Here is a 19,482-nt window from a genome sequence, read left to right as displayed (position 1 = left end):
ATCTGCAGACCAGGTGGAGGACGGGACCCCAACTGTCAGTGCGGATAGTAGGGTGACAAGCAAGAAGGGAGTGTGACTCTTCATGGGTCCGAGCCCAGAGTGGAGCCGGGCTCCTGCGGCTCACGTCCTGGCCCCGCCCCGTATTGGCCAGGGAACCTTGGATACGTTGTTTTAGCTCAGCTTTCCCACTGTGGGGAGTGACCATAAGGTAAGCACTATGAAAAGTAGCCGTCCTATTTCCCCTATTCTCAGTTCGCATCACTCACTTGGAGCACAAGCTTGCCTACCAACAGCCCCCCACCGCCCCCTCCCCTCTCATGTCTGTAGCTCTTGCTCTTGCCTTTGTTCGAGGGGAGGCCCCTGTTGTAGAAGGACGAGGATCCTGGAGCAGAGGGCTGGCCGGCCACAGGCGCCGTCACTTGAGTTCAGGCAGGGTGCGCCACCTTCCTAGAAGAGCCTTGGTTTCCGCGTTCAGAGAGTGGGAACGAGAGCCTCCTCCCTGCTTGACTCCCTGCGCTGGTACGAAGGACAGATGGCAGCATTTGCTAAGTGGGATGGCATTTATTTCCATTTTGCACTCCGGGAAGCGCATCACTGACCTGGGGAAGCCTTAGGTTGGTAGGAGCCTTGCGGTGGAGGTGGAGGGGAGGATGGGCAGCTCGCAGGAGAGCAGCGGTGGGGGTGGGAGGGGGCAAGAGTCTTGGTGGGGAGGGGGGATCTAGGCCTTGGGGCCCTCTAGGGCCTTGAGAGGAGAGCAGAGAGTGCCAAGAGTTTCTCGAGGGGAGCCTGGGCCAGGCCTGAGGACCGTGGCCGCGTGCGCCTGTGAGCTGTCAGCTCCCGGCCATCTGCCCGCCCCCGGCCATCTGCCCTCAAAGAAGTCCCCCAGCTCGTGTGCACATTAGACTTTGAGAAGCAGCAGAAGAAGACTGTTTCGAGAGATTCACTCGGTTGCCCAGGAGTTGGAGGCAGGCTGGGACTCAGGGATCTGTTGCACTTCGCTCAGATACAAGCAGGTCCTGAATCAAGGGTTGAGGGGAGTCCTGTGGACGGAAGACTTTGTGAAGTCTGCGGGCCGTTCACCTGCAGCGCTGGGGGTGGCACTCAGAGCATCTGCTTTGCTTCTGTCATTCCCCTTGGCTCCGCCAAGCCTTCCCTCTCCTCTTTGGCTCCATAGAGAGATGCCAGGAGTTGGTGCTTTGAGATCTGGGGGGTCAGGTAAAGTTGGGCAGGATATAAGCCCTGGCGGTTCAAGCGACTCCAGACATGGATTCCATGGGCTTCGTTTCTCATTCCAGTTATATATTCATTTCCTGCTCCTTCGCATAGTGACTCATTACCAAGTTCATTCTCTTGTTCATGCATCCCTCCACCTGCTCTGTCCATCCCCCACTTGCTAACCATCCAACCAGCCACCAGTCCATCTGTCCCTTCATTCACCTATCCCTCACCCCTCACCGACCCACCACCCACCCACCCGCTGGCCATGCCCCACCCATCCATCCATCCATGCCTTTCCCTACTCTCCTGTCCCCCGCCCCCCAGCCCGGCCGTTCTGAGTCATCCATAGTCCCTCCTCTGCCCGAGTGTTCGTCCCCCGTCCTTTATCGCTTCATCCATTCATCCAGTGACCCATCCTCCACTTGTCATCTGTCTGTCCCTCTTGTACTGAGCCCCTCATTACTGCCCCAAACGAGGCCCTTCTCTGTCCATCGCGGCTCCGTTTACAACTGTGTCATTGACTTCAAATGAGAGGTCTTTCCCTGCAAACAGACGCGGAATGGCCTACCCGTGGAATCTACTTCCCTCTGGAGGGGAGGGTAGAAGGAATGCTGGCCTGAGGAGCGTCTAGACCGGGCTCCCCTCAGCTCTGGTCACAGCCCGCTGTGGATCGTGGCCAGGTCCCCCCAGCTCTGGGCCTCCTCACCCTCTGTCACCTGATGAGTGGGGACGTGGAGCTGGGCTTTGTGGGTGCGCAGAGGATGTGAGCTCCTCGCAGGGAGAGGGAAGCCCTGCGGTGGGGAGAGGGCAGCGCTTACAAACATTGGCCAATGGATCGGGGATGAAGGTGGGGTGCCCAAGGTGCCCCAGCTCCTGCTGGAGAAACGGTGTCAGCTTGACCGCACTGGGTCTGATCCCATGGCCCACCAGCTGCATGCCAGGCTCAGAGGGTGGCCCAGGCACCTTGCTAGTCCCTGATGTCCAGGTGCCACCACTCAGGAAGGAGGGGATTGGGAGCCACTTTCCTGCCTCACTTTCCCCACTAGGGGGTCGGACTAAGTTGTTGGTGGTGTAGGTTTTTGGCTTCTTTCTTCAAACAACAGTTTACATAGAAGCAGAGAAATAAAACATCAGGCTGCAGAGAAATGCAGTGTGCCCTGGCCGGTATGTTTTACGTAAAAAGGGGCACGAGACGATGCTCTGTGTTTCCTACGTGTGTGAGTGGAGAGCGCGTGCGTGTTACTGTGTGGCTGGAGGGCTCCACAGGCAAAGATAGGGGCTCCTCTCAGACCCGGTAGAAGGATATTAAAACCAGAAAGAGCTCTCCAAGAGGACTGCATTGTTAATGGGGATGAATGTTTTAACTTTCCCAAGAAGAATGAATTGAAAGACTCACAACGGCAGATTTTAAAAAGTGAAAACGATGAGTAGATGAGGTGGGAAGAGAGAGGCGGCTCAGGTTTGCACCGGGGCCGGCCTGCCCGGCTCCGACACTCCTGGGAGGGATGCGGGGCCCATGACTGTCTGTGGTTCCGTGGTCACCCATGGCCACGGCCGCGGCCACAGAGACGCATCCACCTGGCCCCGGGGCATGTCCCTCTGTGGTCCGGGCCTAGCTAGAGCACTCCGAATCCTGAATCTCTTCTTTGTCTTCCTGTTGGCCAAGTTCATTGCCTCTTGGCGGGCTGGAGGGCTGTTGAAGGGAGAAAAAAGGCCATCTGAGGCGTGAAGATAAAAAGAAGTCTTTTAGCCATCCCCGGAGAGGACGGCTTTAGCTCCTGCGTTGTTATGTAAAGCCGGCCCTAATCCAGCATCTTAACCGCCTTAACTGGCCAGCTGGGAGCTTGCGGGATGGCAGATTAAGTCTGGGCTTGGTGCGAGGGCTGCGCAGCTCCTTTTGAACTGTGGAGAGAACAAAGTAAACATCAAAAGTCCCAAGCTCCGAGAGCTGGCTGGGCGTGGCAGGGGCGGGACCCGCGGTAGGCTCTGCAGGGGAGGAGGGGAGAGGGGACCCTCCCTCTGCTGACCCAGCAGGGGTCTGAGCACAGGGGAGGGACACCCCACACTCCCTATGGCTCCCCTATCTCCTGGTCGTTTGGGACAGGTGGTGGCAGCCCATGGCTTGTGGCCTGAGGTGCAAATTGTTGGGCAGGACCTCCTTACCCCGAATGCCTCCCACCAGAAGCGCTGTGTCTCGGGGTGTCCTCCCCACACTCAGGGCAGCTTTTGCTCTGTGCCCTTGAGAAGGGAAAGACCTATACATGGCCACAAGTCCCTCCTCTCTGGGTCCCCTCTCTCGCTTCCACTTAGGGATGTTCCCACCCCTCCCAGAGGCTTGATTCTGGTTTCTGGCCACAGACTCCTAACACTGTGTCTGTTTCCTACCCTCCAACCTCCCCGCTTGGGGCTGGAAGCAGGTGCATTGCTGTCTGTCTGGCATCTCTAGAAAGCTGACTCCAGAGGGCTTGAAGTCAGGTGACACTTCCCCCTAGGAGCCCAGGCCCTTCCCCCAGCCTGGGTTTGGCCTGACTGGGCCCCTGGGGGTCCTCCCTTCCCAGCCCCCTGGATGGATTCATTAGAATAGAGGGTCCTGCCAAGCAGGGTGGTGGTGCTGGGGCGGGGGGCTAAGGCCCTGGGGGTCTGCATAGCCCCCACTCTGAGCTCAGGACCCATCTGACTCCCCATGGCACCCAAAATTTGTCTCCCTACCACCGCCTCCAAATCTGCGAGAGGCACCTTGCTACCTTTATTCAGGCTTTTGGGGGATTTGCAAGTCCGAACCCAGATGCGGCCTGGCTTTAACCGGCACTGTCTGGGTGACTTTGGGTGAATCGCTTCACGCCTCTGGTTTTCATTTTCCTTGTTGGGGGTCATCAGAGCCCTCGTGCAGGGTGCCTGTGAGGACGGTGAGGTGGCTTACGTGAGCACGGAGAGGATCGCGGTACGGAGTAAGTGCCCAGAGTACGGGAGCTGGCAGGAGTCTTGTTGTTCCACGGGTCCCTTCTTGAAGAGGAGCCAACTGGTGTTTATAATTATTTACTAGTCCAGATCAAAGAAGACCTATTTTCAAAGCTTCTCTAATCCTATTAGAACCTCTCCTTCCCCTCCCGGTGCGTGACACAGAGTCTGGCGTGCTTTACGTGCTCAGTACATACTCCTGGAAGAATGAAGTCAACAGCACCAAGTCCCTGAAGTCATGCAGTCCCCTCCTTTGGGCCCTCCGGGCAGGTCCCACATACTCTCCCTTGGCCCCTGTCCCTTTGTCCCGGCCCCCAGGTGTGATGTATCCACCACTCATAGACCCAAGGAGCCCTCAGGAGGCCATGGGTCCTCCTCATTTGTAGTTGGAAAACCGAGGCCCAGAGAGGGGATGTGACCTGCCCGAGGTCTCACAGCAGACTGAGAACAGAACTCGGGCCTCTGGCAGGGTGTCATACGAGGGATGAGGGAGGGGCCGTGCAAGTTTCTGGTAGTGGCGCCCGGCCAAGAGGTAAAACCCGGTGAAGGGTAGAGGGTGGCATGTCCCCCTCTGAGGAGGTGATGTGTCAGCCGAGATGCAGGCACCACAAGGACGCCAGCCACGGAGGGCGGGAAGGGAGAGCAGCCAGGAGGAGCAAGCAAGCAGTACCCCAAGGGGGAAAGAACCTGGGGTTTGGGGAAGCACAGAAGGGGGGCCTTGCAGCAGAAGGGGACACCGAGGACCAGGGTGGGCGAGTCAGCAAGGGCCGGACCACGTGCCTGCTTGTAGGCTGCTTTTGAAGAGAAAGCATTGGATACTTGTAAGCCGTGCTTAACAGAGAACTTGTGGCTTCTTGGAACGATGGGCCCTGCGGCGGGAGGAGGAAGGAGGCCATGGCAATGACCGGATTCCAGCCGTGTGGGCCAGGGTGATGGCATCGGACATAGGGCTGGAGAGAAGTGGGTGGGCCTCGGGGTTGGCGTGGGAGACGGGAGGAGGGGGAGGGGGTAGATGAAGGAAAGAAAGGGATCCTGGGCTCCCCCTCCCCCCACCATGGACTCCTGGCTTAAGGACCAACAGCAAGGCAGGGGCCCCTTGGGAGGTGGCGTTTTGATCCGGCGACCGTGAAGGCTGACCGTCGGGGGGCTGTGGGACATCCCAGGAGAGATGCCAAGTAGACAGACGGTTGGACACTGAGTCTGGAGGTCGGGGAGCAGCTGGGAGGGGGGAGACCGCGAGAGCATGGGAGAGGGAGGACTTCTAAGGACATCTCCCCTGCAAAGTCCTGTCAATCACTGGGGCTGGCCGGTGGTTCCCTGGAAGTCGGAGAGGAGGAGGAGGTGACCAAGGAGCAGCAGGACCCCCCCGCCCCACTGCCCATGGAGGGCAGGCAGCCCACACCCTGCTGGCTGTGCGCTTTCAGTTCAGAGCCTGTCCTGCGAGTTTCAGCGAGCCGGACTCCACTGGGCGGCGGCAGTCCCCCCAGCGGCCCGGGTGACAGCGGCTTCTCTCGAGTCTGTTTTTCATAAAAGCTCAGCTGGAACAGTGGAAATTCTGACTCGTGTCAGATACCGAGGAGGCTTTAGTAGTTTCAAGTAGCTCGGGGTTAGATTTTAAAAGTTGAATTTCATCACATGTTTTAACTTGGGCGGGGAGTAGAAGGGACATGGTATTTTTAGCCCAAAAAAGCTTTTTTCTCTTTCCTGCTCCCTCTCTGCCAGCCCTCCCCCCTCCCTCCCTGAACAGATGTTCCGTTTCAACCGATTCAAACCTCAAAGCACAGTGGCCATCAACCTTAGGCTCTGATGAGGGAAAAGGCCAGAATGCTATTTGTTGGGAAGGGTTTTTTCTTTCTTTCTTTCTCTTTTTTCCTTTCTTTTCTCCCCTGGTCCTTAAATAAGATCTGGTCCTTAAATAAGATCTCCCTACAGTAAAATGCAGCCTGGGAGGGAAGACCGTGGAGGAGGAAAACCCAAGCTGGCATGTCTGGAATCAGGAAGGGGTAGACACCCACTAGTAGAAAGTGCCAGAAACTACCTTGGGGAATCCTGCCTCATTAGGTCAACTCCTCTTTGGGCGGTGGTGGTTTTTGTCTTGATAAGCAGGGGCTAAGAGTTAAGTTGGGATTCTTGGGGTTCTTTAGACATTCAACTCAAATGTGCCAAAGCTTTGGCTGGTGATCTTGAAAAATCCTAGCATAGATCTTGCCTAAAAAGGGCCAGCTGGATCCTGGAGCTCAAACCATGTCATCCACACTCATATCCACTCCCTCCCTCCCTCTCCCCTTCCCTCTCTCAACTCTCCCTCTGCCCCTGTGTTTGTCTCTCCCACTAAGGTGGCCAAGGGCAGCTACCCAACTCTGGGCACTCCCATCATCTGAGCCCAGCTGCGTCAGGTGGAGGACAGCCCCCAAGTCTCAGTACTTGTTGCAAAAGTTTGCTTCTTGCCAGGTGGATCTGGGTTGTATGGCCCCTGACCCGTTTGGGGGCTGTCTTTAAGAAAAGAATACAGGGGTCTTTTATTTATTGACTGGTCTACACAGTTCTTTGATAACTCTGAACCAGTTGACAGCTCCATCCGGTAAACTTAAATAAATATATCTCCAACTCAACCTTCCCTTAGAAACGCCTCTTCGCCCCGACACTGCGTGATGCATTAGGACATTTGCATCAGAATGGAAAAAGATGGTGGTTGTAACCAGTTGAGGTTTAAATACCTAATTTTTGAAAGTATCGGAGAACCCAATGACTATGGGAACAGGGGGCCAGGGCCCATGCAAATGAAGGCCCCATGGGCTCTGCATCTCTGGCTTCAGGATGCACCCTCTGGTACTGACCTAGGAGCCCCCCAAGTGGCCATCAGGATGAAATTCATGGTGTCAGAGCTAGGGGCTGGGTGCATCCCCAAAGCCGGGGTGGGGTCAGCCCTCCATAAACTATGTGGATTGAGATGGGAGAGGGGTGGCCCACCAGAGGAAACCCAAAATGCTCTTCTCAGAAGGGGGACCAGGGTGGCAGGACACGTGGGAGCAGGTCTAATATTGGGTGATGGAGTGGAGAGACCAGGGGCTGGGGAGTCAGGAAACGGGAATTTTCATTCTTCTGTTTCTACACTTTCCAGGTTCAAATCCCACTTGTGCTACTGACTGTTGTCTCATTTTGATGATGATGGTGAAGAGGAGGATGTGGGCAGTGTTGATGTGCCTAGATATGGTGTGACAAGCACTATGCCATCTCTTGGGGGCTACTTGAGGAAGATCAAATTAACAGAAAAATGATAATGTGGAGTAAAATGGACTCACTGAGTAGGGAACCCTAACCTAGCCCCTGGGGGATTGTAGGAAGCTTCTCGGAAGTTGGAGGGCCTAAGCTGAGGACCCGAAGAGTAAGCAGGAGCCGGCGAGCCGGGACGAGTGTTCTTGGCAGGGATAACAGCACACGAGCACGGCTGGGTCAGAAACTAAAAAGCGGATCAGTGGAGAGAGGGGGCCGGGAGACGGCAGCAGGCAGATCAGTTTTAGCAGCAAATACATGGCTCGATCCGTTTTGTTTCTTAAGGTGAGTTTCCTCTTTAGGAAGATACAAACAGGAACTTACCTGGCCTGGTCTCCTTAACAGGCCCTAAGGGAATAAAGCACATACCCACTAACCTCACCAGCCCACTGCTGTGCCCGTGAATGAACAGATTTGCGCGTCTCTTGGACCCTCGCTCCCGCAGGAGAGCCTTGCACAAATGATGCGAGAAACCATTTGGCCTGGAATGCACATATGATATCTTTCTCTTTTTGCTGGCAGTTCATTTACCCGCCTAATTATATTTGGCAGAGGCTAATATTAAAATTCATCTGCATTCCCTCTAACAGCTGCTGATGGAGGGCTGGGGAGTCAGAAACATCCTGGCGAGCCACCCCGAGACTAAAATATTTGCAGCAGATAATCTGCATGTGGACAATTGAGAAGAGCCTGTGAAGACATTAGGGCAGGTGTCCAGACTCCAGCAAGGAAGCTCTGGCTTGTGTTAGATCTTACGTCGTATAGACTGAGAATAAGGTGGCAGGTAACTGGGCGGAGAGAACTGCCCATCCGTGTGTTAGTCATTTCTGGTCTCAAGGGGTGGGAGGCGGTACTGATAATAGTCCTAACGGGATTTCAGATTTGTCCCTACTTCCTAAGTTTGTGATCAACCAGGCCTTTCTGGATCATGTTAAAATATGCCAGTGTTTGCTCCTCTCATCCAGAGTTTGATTTTAGCCTAAGTATGGGATTCAGGAACAGACCTGCCGCATCCAGCCACCCCCTTTCTCGTGCAGGGTCCCAATGTCAATCAAGGCAGAATTTATGGTGTGTTTGTTATGCAGCTGGCGTGGATTGGCTGCCCTGTGCTTCTGCTGTGGGCATCCCAGGGGCGCTAGCTGGCGGGACCCCGGATCCCAGGAGACTTGCAGTCTAGCCGCCAAGGATGTGGCAGGCTCCTGGGAAAGAATGGAAGATCCCAGATGAGATTGTGCAAATGAAATGCTGGGCTTGATGGGAAGAGACCGCACCTGGCTTGCAACAAATGGATTCATGCAAAGTAGAGAAAGGAGCTCCCCCCCATCCCCCAACCCTCACCTCAAAACACCTTTCTGCCATCTGTCCCCCAAAATGTCACTGGCAATATACAAGCATATGAGGTCCAGCCTGTGAATGGTGCCCCCTAGGGTTGTACAGTGCACACCCTGCCTCTCAGATGACCCTAAGCCTACCCCCTCACCCCCCTGGGAAGAGCCCTGAGGGGCTGGTCCTGCCTGGGTGCCAGGGAGGGTGGGGCTGCGGAAAGGCAGATCTGTTTTACTTTATAGCCATCTTCTCGGCTGTTGGCAGCTCGGGCTGGGTGGGTTGTGCCATCCTGCTCCCTGGGTCACTGCTATTTGCCAGGCTAAACAGGCTGGAGGAAGTGACTGGGGCTCTCCCAGCCTGTGGTCCCAAATGAGCTGTTGATGCCTCCCATTGGGACTGTGGGTGCGGGGTGAGGGCTGGGAGTCAGACCTTGTGATCACCCCCAACGACCAACCCGACCATCCTCACTCAGGTCTTTCCTTGCTCCTCGGGGCTCCTCTGTACTCTCTTCTTTCCCTGTCTTCCTCCCCAGCCCCCTCTTCTTTTTAAACTGGGGGAGGGACAGGGAAGAGACTGTCTTTGATCTCAGTGGAGGAAAAAAGTCTGTTCTGTTCAGGCTTTTGGCTAACACAACAAACAGTGTTTAAAATTTAACTTTGCTTAATTAATTAGTAATTCTGTTTAATGCTGTCTGATCTCCCTCCAAAAGGTATTTTGAAGCTTGAGAAGGGAACATCAAAGGGAGCCGGGTGAAGATGGTCAAGTAATGCATTTAATCTGGCAGTTGCTGGGGGTGGAGAGATGCCAGGTTGGGAGCTAATGTGGGAGAGAGCCATCATCTGGTAAACACAGCCAGCAGGCTCCTCGCAGCCGTGGTGTGAGAAGGGACAGTGAGCAGTTTCCAAAGAGAAGGAGCTCTACACACCGCCCCCAAACTCATCTGAGCTGAGAACTGGTTTGAAGAAATCAGAGTTGACATTTTCTTTCTTCCATGCCTACTGTGTATGGTTGGGCAGGTTGTGTACTGCACAAGAGTTTCCAGTTATGCAGGTGAGCAGCTGGTGAAATCCAGTCTGCACCCTGTTTATTAGGGTACCCTGGTGGGAAGGGTACCTAAGCACAGTTCATAAACTTTTCTAAAAGGGCCAGCAGAGTACAACTTTTAGGCTTTGTGGGCCATATAGTCTCTGTTGTGATTACCAAACTTTGTCATTGTAGAGTGAAGCAGCTATACACAGTGCTTATGAACGTGACTGTGTCCCAATAAAACTTCATTTACAGAAACAAGCCGTGCGGTGGGCTGGGTTTGGCTCACAGGGCATAGCTTGCCAGCTTCTGTTCTAAGTCATCTAAGGGTACGTTCCAGGCAGTGATGTGAATGTAGGATATAAAATCAAGAATATGAGTCTTTGAACTTGAAGGCTTTTCTTGCCTCCTCACTCCATTCCTCCCCTTCCTTTTTCTGCTGTTCCTCCAGCTTTCCTTTCTCTTTCAAATTACCAGCATCTCCTGTTGTTACTGTGAGTGATTAAAGAATGCTGAGTCCCTCTGGAATTGTGCCCCCCAGAAGATCATCTCTGGGCTGAGCCGGAGTAGGAGGGTGCGAATGGGCTCAGAATGTGGTGCCAAAGCTCATCTCGACAGAAATGCCGTTCTCTTTGCTGGTGGGTGGGACCTTGGCAGCCCGAAGTGGGTACTGTTTACCCTTCCTGTGCCTGCCCATGAGCCCAAGGATGGATGGATTGGATGGCGGGGGGGGGGGGGGGGGGGTTGTGCTGTGCAGGGATGGCAGGACTAGGTGCTGGTTGATGTTTGTTTGAGAGGCTTCACATGTGGGTTTGCAAACAGGGCTGAGTCCCAGCCCCTGCCTGTGGCCCTGGGCTCTGCTAGGCTTTCCCAACATCTCTGATACCTCCTCTGGCCATTGGGCGGGGAATAGCAACAGGGTGAAGAGCCTTCTTCGGTGGGGGTGGAGGGCACTGACTGTCCTTGTTCCTGGCCTCCGGGGCCCTGGGGAAGGATGGCTCTGGATCCTACCACCCATCTGTGGCTGACTCCATGGGTGTCCGGGGGGTGGGCGTTCTGAGCTGGGATAGCATGAGGGACCCCCTTGGTGAAGAGAAGGCAATCCAGACTATGGTGGTCTTTAGAGAAGACACAGAAAGATGGTGATTGGTCCGGGGTAGGGGGTGCGTTTTCTACCCTGTTGGGTGAGGAGGAAGGAGGGGAGGCGGGGAGGGCCTGCATGTAGGGAGGGGTGCTCCAGAGAAGGAGGGAGCAGGGACAGAGCTTTCTTTTCTTTGGGTTTTATCAAGTGGAACTTGAAAGGCAGTGTTGAACCTGAAGGTGGTTTTCTGATAACTTCTCTTTGAACTTGAAGTTTGGTTTCGATAAGCCTGGCTGGCTTACATCTCCAGCCAGGACCTCTGTGGAGGGAGGCTGCAGCTTTGAAGATGGAACTGGGCTTTGTTTTCCTTTCTTCTTCCCACCCCCCCCCCCCCACCGACCCCTGCAGGGGGGCTGTGCCGGCCAGGAAAGCACCACGGTTTCTCCAATGGAGCGGTGTTGGGGTGAGGGCGACCATCTGGGTCTGCGCTATCAGCTGGGACCATGGCTCCTCTCCATCTTTGGCAAACTGGGCTTTTACTGAGCACCTGTTGCACGCAGGCGACTATGCTAAGGAGGCACTCTCCTCATCGCCTTCCCCCACCCCAGTAACCCTGTGAGAAGAAACCATCTCATCCCCACTTTCCCCACGAGGAGACTGAGATCCAGAGAAGCCCAGTGCCTTGCCCAACATTGTCCAGCCCATCAGCAGGAGCAGGGTCACGATATGGGTCCAGAGTATCAGTCCTCTCAACCAGATGCTCACGCCGAGCTCAGCTGCACCCACCGGAGACGTTCGGGACCCCTAGAGCTGAGGGCCAGGCATGAGGAGAGACCCTGCTCCCTGACTTGCTCTAATGAGCTTCTAGACCTTTTGGCCTTCTAAATGGGGGTGGCAGTAGTACCTACTGCTTTGGGGCCTGGTACCCCCTCAGGTTCCATGATGGTGGCTGCTCTGGCTCAGTGGGACTCTGGCAGATTTGGGGTGGGGGAATCAGGGTGGCCCAGGCTGCGTGCTTGGCTGTCCTTGGGCCACTGGCTCATTGACTACCTGACTGCCCCAGGACTCAGTGTTGCACTGGACTGGCGTGCCTCCTGGCTCTGGCAGTGTTTGCTTTGGAGGAGCAGGGAGGACAGGACCTGGTTTTATCCCCTCGATCAGAAGTGGTCAGCGTCAGTCACCTTTCCCCACCCTGGGGGCCTCTGAGGAGTTGGATCTTCTTTTAGGTTTGTCCTTATTAGCCTCATTCTGTGAAAGCTCTGGGACAGAGCTGGGGTCCATGGCTGAGACAGGGTCTCCAGCTAGATATCTGACGGCTCAAGGGAGTTGTCACCTTGCTGTGGGGGCATCATGGGATGGGGGGGGGGGGGAGGTCGTCTTGCATCCCTCTGGGTGTACCTGGAGTGAAGAGAAAGAAGGAGGCACTCAGGTCCCACTGGGAGGGGGGCTGAGGCTGGAGTCAGGTCAGTCTGTTACGGCCATGGCCTTCCTGTCCTTGCCCATCTGGCCTGGTGAACCATCTGGCATCTCCCTCCCTGTCCTGTTCCCCAGCCCACGCTGCCTGTATTTGATATGATGTGTTTCTGGCCTTTTGCATTCCCAAAGCCTCCGTTTTGAGGAAACTTGGCTACCAACTGTGCTGATTCCCGAGAGACTTTGTGGGGGAGGGGACCTCATTCCCCTGACTGCGCCCACTTGCAGCCGCTGGGACCCTGTGTGCTGGTCCTGGGCTCTTGGGCCCTAGCTCACTGAATCCACTCTCCCCTCTGGGGAGAGGACTGCTCTGGTTTGGGTTATACAGCTGGGCAAACTAGTTGAGATGCCTAGAGAAGTTACACGACTTGCCCTGGGTCACACAGCTTGTTAGGAGGATCCAAGCAGAGACCATGGGTGCTTCTCAGGCCGCCTGAGGGAGGCCCCAGCTTTCCCTCAGGCCTCCTGACCAACTCCCGGCATGCCGTTCGCTGGGCCCTGGCACATGGCCCCTTTGAGGAGGCCAACATGTCAGCAGGGAAGGCACTGAGACTGTGTGGAACGTGGCCGTGGTCTGTGAGCTTCCTGTCCACCTGCCTCTGGTCTGAGTGCCCTGGCCGACCGCAGGCTACTTGTCTGGGCTGTGTAGGTGGGGCAGGAAATGGCAGCCTGGAGGCGCCCTGGGGTCATCTGAGTGGCTGGCCTGGGTGCACCTGGGCGTCCCTCCGGCAGCCCTGGACATTCCCCGAGGCCAGAAAGCAAAGTGACTTTGATCTTAGTGCATGGGCAGGCCAGGAAGGGGTCCAGTCCCCAGAATGAAGCCCCAATGGGGGCGGAGGCCCCAAGGCCCAGCTGGGGACCGTCCTCACGCTGTCTCACTTGCCCTCCCCGCAGTGGCCCTGCCTCCTGAGAAGACAGACGGGCTGGCCAGCGGAGACGAGAAGAGGAGGGAGAAGGTGAGCGAATCTTGCCCAGGCTCCAAGAAGCAGCTGAAATTTGAAGTAAGTACCCTTTCCCTGCGCTGGGCTCTGGAGAGAAGTGTTTCTGTCCCCTTGGCGGGAGGGAACAGAACTTCCCTTCTTTTCAAGGAGGGACGCTGAGGCCCGTGCAGATGCAAAGGCCTTTCACCTCCTGTGGGACCCACTGCCCTCTGTGGGAGGTTTGTCCCTCCCTGTCTGGGGCTGCTCCAGCTCTGCACGGGCCCCAGGGACTCAGCACCGCCATCCCACTGGGCTGTGTCCTGGCAGTCTGGGGAGGCCCTGAGCGGGGACCTGGGGATTGGCTGGCCCTGGCGCTGCCATTACCGTCTGAGGTCATTGCCTTTTCTTTTGGGCCTCGGTTTCCTCGTAACTGGAAGAAGCCTCTGATTTTGACTTCTGGGGCTGTTCTAGGGAACATGGCACGGTTCTTGGGTAGACTGGATGCCAAGGCAGAAGGCCTTAGGCAGGTCCCCGGCCCTATCTGGGACTCAGATTCCCTGTGTGGTCAACAACCAAAGGAACATGTCGTCCTCGAGCTTGCAGTCTGTCCATCCTGCCCCATCCCAAACAGTACGTTAAGCTCCTTCTGTGTATCAGGCAGGGCCGGGTGCAGGAGAGCAGAACCTGGGCCTCTCGGCACAGAGCTTACTGGCTTCTCTCTGCCCCCCCCCTTCTCCTCCCTTCTTCGTTCTCTGCCTCCCTCCCTGAGACCACTGGGGCAGAGCTCTAGCAGGCTGGGGTTTGCATGGCCCTGCCCTCCCGGAGCACAGTGTGGTGGGGGAGGCGGGAGAGAGACCCAGTCCTAGTGACTGCACAGCTGAGGATGTAATGGGGGGTCTGGGAGCACGCAGTAAGGTGGGTGCCACAGCCAGGCTGGAGGCCAGCTGGGTGATGGAGGTAGTTCTTGATGCTGTGTACTGTGGTGGCTGAAAGCAGAGAATGGGGTGGATACCAGTCTGCATTGAGCCTCTGAGTGCCGGAGTAGGAGTTGGGAGAGGTGAGGACAGGAAGCCTCTGGGATAAGGAGAGCACTTCCGACTGAGTGAACAGCAGGAGCAAAGGCCCTGAGGTCAGCCAGGGTTGCAAGCTGTCTGGGAACAAGCAGCATCATAGGGCATAGTGATGGCAGGTGGTGGCGGGGAGATGACTCGGGACAGGGTGTGACAGGGTCCCAACGGGCCTTGAATGCAGGAGGTGAGGGGGGCGGGCAACATCCCACTGGGGAGCTGGGGTTGCTAGCTGCTTCTCCGAGACCACCAGAGTGTCTTCTAGGGGTGGTTGGGCAGAGCTGAGGGCCGAGTGCTGCGGCAGAGGGAGGGCTTGGACTCAGAGCTCTCACTTCCCTGGAGGCCCAAGGGGGCCGATTTCTGGAAGGGCCGGGCTGACTGTCTGGGACTCAGCCACGGCCCCTGAGGACGACTCACCTGAGACACCTAGGTGGTAGTGGAGGGATTAAAGACGCAGATGACAGAATTTGGGGCGGGGGAGGGCATAGTTACCGAACCCCGAGCTGTCTTTGGAGCTGCGCAGAAGGGCCGGGGAGAAGGAATCAGAGAAACACTCTGTGTGCGTGTGTATGAATGTGTGTGTGGGCAAGTGTGCGGGGCGAGCGCTGTGCTACATGAAACGGTGCCTCGCAGAGCAGAGCGGGCACTTGGCAGGTATCAGACGGGCATGTCACAACTGAGGGAAGGCTGACTTTGAACTCCGCGTGGGCCGCCCGAGGACTGCTGGAGGGAACTGGCTTCGAGCTGTAGAGGCTGGGGGCAGGGATGCCGCACTCAGGCTCATCCCTGCCAGCATGCAGAGGCCGGGTGTCACTCCCCTCTGGGGTGCTGAGCCTGCCTTCCTGCAAAAGGAGGGGGCAACTGGGGCAACATGTGGAACAGAATGGCCTGGGAGCATCTTGGCTGGTTTTTATAGAATCTTGTAAACCTCTTTCCCCAAACGGCCAGCATTTCTCGAACTTTCTATCTGGTGTTCAAGGGCTCCTACGTACACACTGCCAAGGACCGAGCTCATCACTTCCCAGCTCGGGTGCCCAGCCGGGTCCCATGAGTGATGATCATGAAGTCGTTGTGAACATTACATGCATCCTGTTACCGTTACAGCGAAGACAATGGCAGCTATTATCGTTAATTGCACTTCTCTAGGTGCCAAACAGTTCCACGCTTTTTCTAGGTCCCCCTTTGCAGAGCCCAAGGCAAGGACTTGGCAGGTGATCCCAGGGAGCAGCAAAGGAGGGCAGCCAAGACCAGTGGGTGAATGGGCGGACCAGCGCCAAGGCAGCTGGGGCTCAGTCTTGCTGGGACCACCCCCCCCTCCACTCCCTGAGAACCATGCAGAATGCCTGATGCTGCCCCAGGCATTCAGTCCCTGGTTTTCAGGGCTTCCTCCGGCACAGAAGCTGGCTGCTGGAGGTGGGAGGTCGGGAACTGGCCCGAGAATTCGTGATGTGGGGCTGTCCATGCTCCCAACAGGCTCGTGAGATCAGTACTGGCCTTTCCTGTAATTTACATGAGGGGAAACTTCCAGAGAAGCCACGCCCAGGGTCACACAGCCATGGAGGGCCACTACGGGCATCTCCTGGGCCTGAGCTGGAGTTTTACCCTATAATGCTTGTTCACCCTCTTCTGCCTTCCATATATGGTGGCCATCCTGGGCGTCCGGCCATAGCTTCCCATTACTGGTCCCCGTGTCTTCCAGTAATTTTTGTCCCTTGGTCCAGTTTCCATCTCCCTGAGGCCATGAAGCTTCCTCTCAGACCCCCAGCTCACAGCCCCCTGGTGTTTCCTTTGCCTTCAAAGACCCAGAGGCTGTCTGGCTTGCCCACAGGCATCTCGCCCTGGGCCAGACCTGCCCTGCCCTGCCCTGCCCTGCCCGGCCTGGCCTCCCTGCCTGGCCCCTCAGCTCTTGTTCATTATGATCGTCCTTCACACAAGGCCTGGGGAGGGCAGTGAGGAGGCGGCTGCCCAGTGACCTGGCCTCTGGGTACTCCAGCCACACCCGTGGGTTGTCTGTGTCCAGGAGCTACAATGTGACGTGTCCGTGGAAGAGGACAGCCGGCAGGAGTGGACCTTCACCCTCTACGACTTTGACAACAATGGCAAGGTCACCCGTGAGGTGAGTGCACCTGCCAGGGCCCGCTGCCCCTGGCCACACCCTTGGGCCCTCCTGCCCTTTCCCCTCCCTCTTCTCCAGGGCAGCCTACCAGGTGGAGGCCAGGAGGGGTGAGGTAGGGAGGGGAGCCAGGCTGCTGGAGCTTTAGGGAGACCTGGAGGGGTGTCCTATAGCTGCCCAGTGAGTGGGCAGCAGGGACAGAGGAAGGGGTGACCAGGATCCCTTGCATTCAGCTGAGGCGGGAGGTCAGGGGATTAGCCCTGAGGGCCCCCCTCCCACCTGGAGGAGGACCCAGGTCCCACCAAAGTCCTGCCCTGCTGCCTCCTCTTTGGAGTTGGAGAGCTCTGGCTGGGGCAAGGGCTGTGACCACCCCAGGCAGCTTCCCATCTCAGCCAGTGTGCCCAGGAGCTGGGGCCAGGCGGGCATCCAGAGGCTAGGCTGCCCTCTGTTGAGGCAGGAAGGAGCACCCCCCGCCTCCCGAGAGCACTGCGCCCAGTCACAGGCCTGTTTGTCACCACCCTTCTCCCTCAGAATGCTGGCATCTCTCCCCTCAGCCCTCCTGCCATACCTCTGTCCCCTGTGGAGCTGAGCCGAGTGAACATGGCATGCAGAGCTGAGAGGGGGAGAGGCCCAGCAGGCGCAGGGCAGGAGCGCTCGGGGTGTTTAAGGCGCTGGAGGAGACTCGCGTGGTGGCTGCTCCCCAGGAGACCTGGCTAGGGCCAGAGCCGGTAGGGCAGGCCCTGGCTTCAGTTCCTGGGGCTCAGGGAAGCCACCGGTGGGTTGGTGGAAGCAGGGGTAGGACCTGGTCTGAGCTACTGAGCTCTGCCTCCCATTTTCCCTGGGCCAGGCACCCCTTCTGCCTTCTTGCTGCTTTTCCCACCGTCCCCCCGGGACATCCTCTCCCTCCCCAGGAGGCCCTGGTTTTCAGATAGGTGTAGGGGTCTGAGAGCTGCCTGCACACCCGCCTCATGTCCTGCTCGTAAGGGCGTCAGGGGTGTCCCCAGAGAAGCTTTGCTGTCTTCTCTCTCTGCCTGGTTCAGAGCTACGGATTTTTTTTTTCCAGGGCTTGGTGTAGGAGAAACTGCTGGAAGGGATGCCTGGGTGAGGAAAGGGCAACTCTTCCTCAGGCTGGGACTTAAGGAATGTTTGAACAGGGTGGGGGAAGCTGTGAGTGACTTTTAATCATTCAAGACTCTTGCGGATAGAAGTGACAGAATCCCAGAAAAATGCTCTCGGTTTACAAAAAAAAAAAAAAAAAAAAAAAAAGGAATGTATTGTGATCCAGGGCACTGACTTCAGGCATGGCTGTCCAGAGGCTTGGTGCCCTCAAGCCTAGCTATCTTCAAGGCTCTGTTCCCTCTGTGTTCCTCCATTGTCTGGCAGCCCTTCCCCTGGCCAGTAGTGAGGTGACGGCTGACATTTCCTGCTGTCCGGGACGCTCAGCAACCCTCCCAATTCAGAAGTTCCAGAATGGAATCTCACCAGCTCTGACCGCCTCACCTGTCATTTTTGCCGTGGGTTTGCAATGCTTGGGATGGCCCTATTCTGGGTTGTAGGAGCAGGGAGATGTTACCAGATACATGAGACACAAAGAGTGAAAATGAGAGGGGGTGTGTAATCAGCTCACAAAATAAAATCAAGGTACTGTTTTTAGGGGGCAGGGAATGGGTTCTGGGCAGGCAAAGCCCGGAGAGGGGCTTGGGTATTTGGGAAGCAGTGGAAATGCCTCTTGGTTGGAGACCTTGGGGAAGCCGGGGAAGGGGGTGGTTTAGAGGAACCCCTATCCCCCTCCAGCTGTGATGCTTTGTGTGAGAGGTTATGGTTTTTCTGGAGTGAGCGCTGCCCTTCCTCGCCACCCTGTTTGGGAATGGCAGCTGCGGTGTAATTATCTTCCCAGGGAAACACTCTGCAGTCTGGGAGCTTGGTTAGCTGAGCTGAACGGCGGTGGCCCGGCCGTTTGTCAAGGCCACACGGGCAACCGGGCTGGGGTGCAGAGGGTGGCATTGCCCTCTCTTCTGTCTTGCATGGTGGCCAAGACCCCACTGTCCCTGTGAGCCACTGCCTTCGTTCCTTGCTGCTTTGAAAATTGGCTGACTGTAAGAGGGCTGGCCCCCTACCTCGGAGGAGGCCTTGCAGAAACCCGAGGGCACACCCTGCTGTCTGGTTCTGCTCTGGGCCTTTCTTTATCCTTGGTAATGAGAGGAAGAGCAGGGAAGTGAGGGTTCCTGAGGTGGGTGGCCCAGCCCAACCTCAAGAAGACCATCCCTGGATCGTGTCTTCCTGCCCCCAGGAGCGAGGGGGCTGGCTTCCAGTCCAGGGAGAACCCAGCCTCCTGCTTCCCCTTGGTTTATTTTTAGCCCCGAGGCCACGCCTCAAAGCTGGCTATAAATACCAGTCCCCTGCATGCTCCCTGGCTGTCTGTGGGCATGTTTCCGTGGGCTGGGGCAGATCGGCTCCCACCTCAACGCAGCTACAGTCCAGAGTGGGCGCCTGGGCTCACTTCCCAACTCAGAAGAAAGTACCTGTTCATTTGTGCAATAAATACTCGCAGGCACCTACTTCTGTGTGCTGCGCCCCATGCAGGCAAGAGCTGATTTCTCAGCTGGGATTGCCAGAGCGTGCCTGTTCCTAGACCCTGAGTCATGCCCCCCCCCCCCCCCCCCCCGAGCCCTGGTTTGGGATAGGACGCTGGAGGGGATGATGCTGATGAACCTCACTTTTCTCATCTGTAAAATGGAGATACTGGCGCCTCGGGCGTGAGCTTCCTAAGATGGGAAGAGGAGGGAGCCAATGCGGGTGTGCAGAGCAGCTCATGGGAAGAAGCGAGGAGGAGAGCTGTCCTCTGCGGGCCTGGCCGCAGGAGCTGAGATCGCTGAGTGACCGATCGGGGTTGCAAACTGGGTCACACACGGGCATCCTTCATGACCCCAACGTAAACCCTGAGATGTTCCGGCCCAGCCCTCCCCACCCCAGAATGTTTTGTTAAAAATTAAGTTATCGCAGGCAACCAAAGTAAAAATAGATGAA

General features: G+C 56.7%; 1 protein-coding gene across 1 annotated transcript in view; it reads left to right on the top strand.

The window, feature by feature from the left end:
* Nucleotides 1-19,482, top strand: part of NKD1 (NKD inhibitor of WNT signaling pathway 1) — an 85,588-nt gene that overhangs the window by 57,631 nt on the left and 8,475 nt on the right. The window contains exons 5-6 of the mRNA XM_082710961.1: nucleotides 13,250-13,356; nucleotides 16,363-16,458. Coding sequence (XP_082567087.1) covers nucleotides 13,250-13,356; nucleotides 16,363-16,458 — 203 coding nt within the window. The remainder of the gene's footprint in view (nucleotides 1-13,249; nucleotides 13,357-16,362; nucleotides 16,459-19,482) is intronic.

Source organism: Mustela nivalis (genome assembly GCF_964662115.1).
Source record: "Mustela nivalis genome assembly, chromosome: 18".
NCBI classification, from domain to species: domain Eukaryota; kingdom Metazoa; phylum Chordata; class Mammalia; order Carnivora; family Mustelidae; genus Mustela; species Mustela nivalis.
This window is presented reverse-complemented; position numbering and strand designations above follow the sequence as displayed.